The sequence below is a fragment of the Amphiura filiformis genome, chromosome 8, assembly GCF_039555335.1.
Source record: "Amphiura filiformis chromosome 8, Afil_fr2py, whole genome shotgun sequence".
Lineage (NCBI taxonomy): Eukaryota > Metazoa > Echinodermata > Ophiuroidea > Amphilepidida > Amphiuridae > Amphiura > Amphiura filiformis.
This window is the reverse complement of record NC_092635.1, coordinates 51,284,913-51,292,731: the sequence shown is the minus strand read 5'-3', so window position 1 is coordinate 51,292,731 and position 7,819 is coordinate 51,284,913. Positions and strand designations below refer to the sequence as shown.

Below are 7,819 nucleotides of genomic sequence, written 5' to 3'. Positions count from 1 at the left end.
ACGGGAGATCGAGGAATATACGGGAAATTGCCTCGACTTTATTTGGTTGAAATCGGTCAAGAATTGGCTGCAAAAACAGTGAAAATATGGGTAAAAACGGGGTTTTTGTTATGAAAATCAGTTACCAGCCTGCGCGTCACTGCAGCTGGCAGGCAGCGCGTCGGCGCGCGAGCGTAATGCGCACTACGCCAATGCTCGCGTAAACGGCGCAGAGCCAAGCGACTTGCGAGCCAGAGACCAGTGGACATGATAATACAGAAAGAAGGAAAAATAAATAAAAATTAAAGGACAAAAAGGTACATGGACGGGTCACGGGATAATTTATGATAAAGATGAACACGATTAAGCCTACTAAATATTGTAAGGGTACGGGAGGAAAAGGAAGCATTAGGCCCTATAGTCTCTATCATCATGTAATTTGTTCAGCGATTCTTCCCGTTTTAGTAATCGCTCCCGTTAACTCAACTAGCGGAGGCCCGCGCGGAGCGCGGGCATTCCGCTAGTTATTATAACGACGAATTTAGGAGAAATTGGTTGTTGTGTGTCATTAAGTAGCCGGGATCTGCTAAGTACGGCAAATAGGAGCTTCCGAGTGTGGGTAAGTAGGCCTATATCAGCATCAGCTACAAATAATATTCATTACCAGAATAGGAATTGCATGTGACTAATCTACATGTAGTAATACATACATTTCCTGATCTGGAAATGGATCCTTGTGTATGTGAGTATGTCTGTTATAAAAAATTGGCCTGTATAGGTATTTTCTATGGGTTATGATGGGCAATAGGTTCTGGGTGGCCAACTAAATCAGTCCTTTGCGGGGAGGGGGGGGGGGGGTCCCAGCATGGATCAAAGATTAGGCTACGTGGGGTCAAATTTGAAAACACATATATAGACAACTTTTGTAACACGCCATGTCACTTCAAAGGCTTGGCTCCCCAAGTAATTCTGTCAAAAATAATCAAGTAAATCAACAGTCCATTTTAATTAAAGCCTTAATGTACGATTTTTTTTCAGAATAGACCTTTATTTTATTTATTTTTTTCAAAACCGATTTTTTGGCATATGTGTAATACTTACACATTTTCCAACTTAAATCTATGAGCAAACTGTCAAATTAGCCCTATTTGTAGTAAAACGGGATGATTTTCTGTTGGTCCGACATATTATCATAATATAATTTAGATTATGATAAATATGTCGAAACGACTCACAAATCTTAGTCTCCTACGAGGCCATGTAGAGGTAGTGTAACCAAACTGGCTGCGTAGGAGACTAACTCTGAGGCAACAGTCGTCCTAATCCAAATAGTGCGAGATATTTCAAGTGATAGCGGTGAAGTTTATGATGTTGGCTCTTTGCAAATTCCCAATGTTTTTCGCGTCCAAATGTATTGGGAACTTTCATATTAAATGATTGCATTATCATTTTGGAAGAAAAAAAGGAAAATCTAAAAATTCAAAAAGATCGTCCATTAGGCGACGAAAAAAAAGAAACCCTGTTCTACGGGCGGACGCACCTTTCAAGTAGGGTCATTTCAAATATATCAAATGACAATTTGAAAGACTTATCCTTCACTTTTAAGCAATTTATAAACAATTTTAATTTTACACTTGCACTGGGATCACTGAATGGGGCGTTATATATTATAAAAAGCTTTAATGTACAATATCCGTCAAATTTTAATTTTATTAGTCTTCATTCAAAATGTTGAAATAATATTAGTAATAACTGTCGTAGACTATGCCATAGTCGAATTTTGATTAAAAAAAATATGTTATTATTAATCATGATGAACGCATTCCGTTGAACTCAAAATTATACTGCTGTTTATTAGAATTAAAGTGTTCAATATAGTAAAATGGTCATAAAAAGTTATATTGACTGCAACATATCTTGCATAATTATAATTGCTCACTTCAATATTGAATAATTCTGATTTTGGAATCTACCAGTTTATTGATCGCGAAAGCCCGAGTAAAAAATCCGACTATGTAGGGCCTACATTGGCTTTTAAGCAGAACTTTACCCCGGGACTTCTCTAAAACACACTGTCAATCATACTTGTTTATCAATCCAATTTAACCGCAAGTACCAAGCATGGCTCTGGTAGTAAGATGCGCTAAATGTACGTCCATCGTCCACACACCACTGAGAGTTTAACTTTCGCGCCAGATCAAACATGCCGCAAATGCCATAGATTGCTGTGTACGACGTAGTTAATGGTAATTGCACGTGCCCAGAGGATTTAAACCATAGCGAGATCTGGGCAACCAATCACAAGCCAGATCCATTTAAAGATGCATTACATCATGGCCAATATTAGTTAAGCCAGAAATTGGCCTAACTCTCCATAGAGTCCCGTGTTAAAAATGATAACCGCAAGTCAAAGTAAGTAGTCCACTTGGGAAGCTAAGAAACAGGGAGTACGGTGACTGAAAATATCAGATGTGAAAATCTATCAATTGTACACAAATTAATACAAATCAGCGTTTTATGCTTAAATGTAATAGCCAGAGTATGCAAAATGGGCAGTGGACTACGGAGAAGTCTATAACTGCCGGCAAGAGTTCCTGTCCATTTTAAGCTGAATTAACAAGGTAAAGTGAAAGAAATCCTACTGGTTATTTTGGCCATTTAACATGGTGCTTCTCTGGGAGGGCATAAAGTCATAATTTCATGAATGTATGACTTTGTGTTGAACTTTGCTCTCTTGACCTACAAAGACAACACATTTGGCCGATTCCATTTAGGTGCAAGTTTGGACATGTGTAAACATTACAAAATAATGCAAAAAAGTCAGGTATGAAAAAAATTAAACAATTTCATATTATATGATCGTACATTATGGCTTTAACTTTCTACCTTTATCATGACTATTGTTAACATTTTCATTTCCTCTACATTGTAGACCTATTTATTTAAAATTATTATGTAATGTCATTTCGTGTAAATGTATTATTCTTATTTAGATAATGGATGTCCAACTTGGTTGTTGTTGGCGATGTGAAAATCCAATCGAAAAGGAAGTTCCTTGTGATGTCTGCGGCGAAGCTAAGTACTGCAGCGAATTGTGTCGTTTTCGTGATCAGTGGAGACACACACCAGAATGCGTAGAATGGAGACCGAAGCAGTGCTCAAATCCAAAATGCGGCAAAGTGTCTGGACAACATAGAGAGGTATGACTATGAGTTCAAGTATTATTCTTAAATAAACTTCTGTTCCGGGAAGCCATTTTAAGACGTAGTAAAGTTACATATGCCACTGACATTCCAGACAGTTCTGAACAAAGTTAAAATATTTTCTTGGAAAGTTCCCACTGTGTGTGCCGTGTTCTACACATGTAAATTCAGGTTTCACGAAATACCATTACACCATTCCAATGTTTCGCATTGCGCCTATATACCCGGATCAACACAAAAGTGGGTAACCAGTGCGCATTCTAAAATATTTTGGAAAAGGGGTATTTTATTCGAATGTCAGCGTGGACCGCAAAATCATGAAAATGAGGCCTTCATCTGTGTCCACAAAATCCGAAAAAAGGTTAATTCAGAAAATCTGAAAATGATTGCCAAGTGTCTTCTGCCATCAATTAAACTGGTGTTATGGCTCTTTATGTCAGTTATGGAGTTATTTTCAGTGACATGGGGGGGGGGCACGTACCCTGTGCGCCGAATTGACAAATTCAGCATTGATCATGCGCCCCTCCAAGTGATGATAGTAAAAATGTTGTATTATTTTGTATCACAATTATGTATCCTTGGGGTGCCATTATGTATCCTTAGCCCTGGGCGCAATAATTCCTGATACGCCACTGGTTATTTTCAAGCGTTTGATTTTGACTGGTGCTGAAACCACTTTAGCAATCACAATTAAGATAGTGATCAGAGCCCACATCAGCTGAGCGGTAGTTCTGAATTGCACTTAGGTTCTTCGGTTGGATTGTGATGAAGTCAATCATATTTTTGTATTTCCCACAAGCGGAAGTCCATGTTCCATTCTTAATCAGAGCTTTATTCAATTCAGAGCTCTCATGATAATGACATAAGTCCAGTAGTGACTAAGGCACAAACACTTGTTATGGTCACTAAAATGACACAGGCCAAAATCACCTGCTACCAAATTCACTCAACACTAAACACGCAAACACACTGTTTACTCTTTCAAAAAACTTATGATAATTTATTAATTAGTGCTGTATGGCTGTCAATCAAAACATGATAAAAAATCATACAAGAGATAAATTTACAATCACTATAAATATTTACTTTTGCTTATGGTAACTTATCTAAGCATGGAGTTCTTGATTGGCTGAAATTCTGATGAGATTCCGTTGATGGTCTCTCTTTATCCAAGATCCGACATTGTCCAAGGACCAAGATCCTGTCTACTCAAGGGAAACCCCTGGTGTACCACAGTCTCAATCCAAGTCCTGAAGACTATGTTTTCAATATCCTAGCTGGTATGCTAGTGCTTTTCAAATGGTCTTCTATATTGACCGTAAGCTCATCTCTCGGAGATCTCTTGAGCAAGCTTTCTGCTCCACTTGACAGATAACACACTTTGTTAGCCACAGTTCGTTGATAGAGATATTTCTGTCTGTCGCTTCTTTGAGTCGACAAAACAATCAAGCACTATTGGCTTTGCTACCACCTTTGGCGTATTTTTTTCTCTCGAACACACAAGAACCGCGAACCGAAGTTTGAAGACTTCACACAATTATTATGGTCATTTTTGTGCCACCACTGGCTAACATAAGTTTCACAAAGTTTCGCTCTTATAATTATAAACTGCTGCCCTAATCTTTGCCTATCCAGGCCTTATATATAATTTCTTACCATTCTAGAATATTCTTAACTATTTATGGCATATTATAGCACAGTGAACTGAATAAATGTTTTATGAAGCTATGCTTAGAGATGTAATTAGTAACTGCTCAACATGCTCAAAGTCGGGATTCATTTGTGCGACAAGCGTATTTCGGGCACCTATACGATCACAATCAATTATCATCGTTGTTATTTTTTTTAAACAAAGACATCGTTGCACACCTTATCCTTGTATATTTTATTTAGACTCTAACCATTTACGGCGAAAAACTATTCAGGTGTCATTGAAATGGTGTGTTCTAGCATGTAAAAAAATCAAAAGAGATGTTTTTTACCCACAAATTTGTCTTCGATTTTACATTCAAACGGGGAGAGGGTTTCATTGATGAAAATTGATTCAAAAACCTCTTTGAAAAATTCGCGCAAATTTGGGTAACTTATTTGTGTTGAGTTGGGACGACATGTCTAATATTAGCATGATAAGTGTTTACTTACCTTTATTTCGTTTCCATTATTTTGTCATTACCAGTGTTCGGCGTGTTGCGATGCCTGGTACTGCGGAGAAACCTGTCAAAGGCAACACTGGAAAGATCACAAGCCAAGTTGTCAAAAGCGCACACAAAAAATCAGAGAAGTGGGTGAACTCCTCAAGGTTAAGTTTCAGAACCTCAGCTCCGGCTCCGGAATGAGAATGAAATCTCCACATTATGTCGGCAATACACTAGCTATTGACATGTTAAATTTACCTGGCAATGAATTATCCAAAGAAGATGTAGGATCAGCGAAGACATCAGAACAAGATCCACTTGAAAGTAGTTATTGCATTCTGTCTGCAGGTTGCGGTAATCTGAGAAACTGGATTCACACAGTTGCATCTTTACCGAACGAGTTCAAAGGCACCTTGCACACTGTTCTCAACGATTGCGATATATTTGTGCAAGCTAGAAATGTACTACAACTGTACATGATGATAATGTATTCTGATGACCCCAACATTGCAGAAAGAATCACCACCATCTGGTACTCCCTTCATTTGCCTGAAGAAGATTACAAGTTTCTGATAGATTGCCTACGAGCGCTGTTAGGTTCTTCAGCGGATAGTCTTGATAAGTTGACTGGAGGAGCCTTAAACCTTTCCGAAACAGATATGACTGACATGCGACAGGTATGGGCAGCTTGGCTGGAGTTAGAATGCAGGAAGGGGCATCCAAACTACATTAATCTCCAAGAACAGCGCAAGAGATTGTTGTACCAATATGAAGAAATGAAAAACGAAATGAGAATGTACCGTAAGGAGTTGCCGAATGAGTTGTTACCATCGTTTGATGAGTACGATAAACACGGAAATTTCGTTCCTTGTGCAAATGCAAAATCTCGCAATCTTCAATACGACAATCCCACATTGACAGGTTACATGTTCGCACACTCACAGTCCCAAGCAACAGACCTAGAATTCTTGCTTATTCTTATGTCTGGTAGATTTGTTTATTGCATCGAATATCAGCTGATGCCATTTAGTGAATGGGATTACCTGAAAGTGAAGAAGCACCATTACAACAAGTCAATGGTTACGATGTTTCATTCCTTCATATCAGATCAGATCAAACAGACTATCGCAAGCATAAAGGCTGGGGCTCAACGTGTATCCATCATTGTATGCAACTGTCTCGACTTATCAGCACGTCTTGACGTAGAATCGTACCGATTTGATCGCATATTCACGTCAAACATTGCTGACTTTTCAGGAACGCAAGCTTTGTTGAAAGCGATGAAACCACTTCTCAATCGTGCGAACAAGTCTTCCACAATCATAACTCAATACTATGGTTGGTATCTCAGTGTTCCCGACTCGATGGTTTACGGTGAAATTACAGCAGCTCAAACAACCTTACAAGCCCCGCAACGTGTATGTGAAATTTCTTCGTGTGCAATTTTGGCAGCTTATGATATCAACAGTGATTATTACGAAGATATGCTATCTAGACACCCATCGACAATGACTGAGGAATGCGACAAAGTTATAGATACAGGCATGTTTTTTTGCCAAGAATACTTTAACAACATGAATTGGTTTGTTAGCTATTTAAGAGCAGAATGTATGGCAGTTAACAAAGGTTCACAGTTAACCAAACCGCCGTCATTCCAGAAGGTGAAGCAAAGTGAAGGGCTACAGCTGCGTGACTTTCGACGTGGCAACTCCAACAAGGTCGTTCCTTTTCGTTATAGACGTAATGCACGTCCCGTGAACATGACGCGGGGAATGGACAGAATGCTGGAATGGCATTTTCCTTAAAGATCGATCACAAAGATCTTTAGATTAAGATCAGACAATGTTTGATACTTTTGTAAGCAACATAAATTTACTGTAGGCACTATTGTGTAGTACATATTATGAACATGAAAATACAATGATACAAGGCTACAACAAAACTGTGAAAGTTACAGTGGAGTATCAGGGACTTACCACCTGAATTAACTTTACAAGAGTGGTTGTGTTTAATTAGTACTTGCACAGGGATGTCTATTCTTCCAGAAAATCTTAATTATTCCCTCACCCTACCGCGGTGTGTCACATCCTTCCCCAGATTCCTCCCCAACTGGAATCCCACAAAAATGGACCCAAAAGGGAAATTTTTATACTTGTTGCTATCTACATATACTTTTCCTTATTTTTCTTGTTATCTCCACTTCCATGGATCCTGACTGAAAATAGGTGAGTATAAATTTGTAACTCAGACCCAGAAACTTGTGAGTTAATTATTCTATTCTGTCTTGCCTACAAATATCAAATTCTTCCCTAGCTTGTTCAGTCTGGACACTGAACCATTGCATCTAAGGACTAATGGTTTGAAGGGGAGACAGATTCAGAATGTCAAACACCTAGGCTCTTTATTATTTTCAGGGCTGTGATTTATTATTTTCTGTCTTTTCCTATCTTTTTTCCTTATTCAAAACACAAAATTCGCCTCCAAAGGGGAAAAATTATTCCC

At 38.5% G+C, this 7,819-nt stretch overlaps 1 protein-coding gene across 1 annotated transcript; it reads left to right on the top strand.

The window, feature by feature from the left end:
• The first annotated feature begins 505 nt into the window (after nucleotides 1-505).
• Nucleotides 506-7,305, top strand: LOC140159185 (uncharacterized). The gene is made up of 3 exons (XM_072182567.1): nucleotides 506-598; nucleotides 2,973-3,179; nucleotides 5,359-7,305. The coding sequence occupies exons 2-3, from the start codon at nucleotides 2,976-2,978 to the stop codon at nucleotides 7,120-7,122; spliced, it is 1,968 nt and encodes a 655-aa protein (XP_072038668.1). The 5' UTR covers nucleotides 506-598; nucleotides 2,973-2,975; the 3' UTR covers nucleotides 7,123-7,305.
• The last annotated feature ends 514 nt before the right edge of the window (nucleotides 7,306-7,819 follow it).

What these genes read in the sequence shown, in the direction of transcription:
- LOC140159185 (XM_072182567.1), top strand. Translation starts at nt 2,976, where the DNA reads ATGGATGTCCAACTTGGTTGTTGTTGGCGATGTGAAAATCCAATCGAA. An exon ending in TGTCTGGACAACATAGAGAG is followed by an intron (nt 3,180 to 5,358) that starts GTATGACTATGA and finishes TGTCATTACCAG; the next exon opens with TGTTCGGCGTGTTGCGATGC.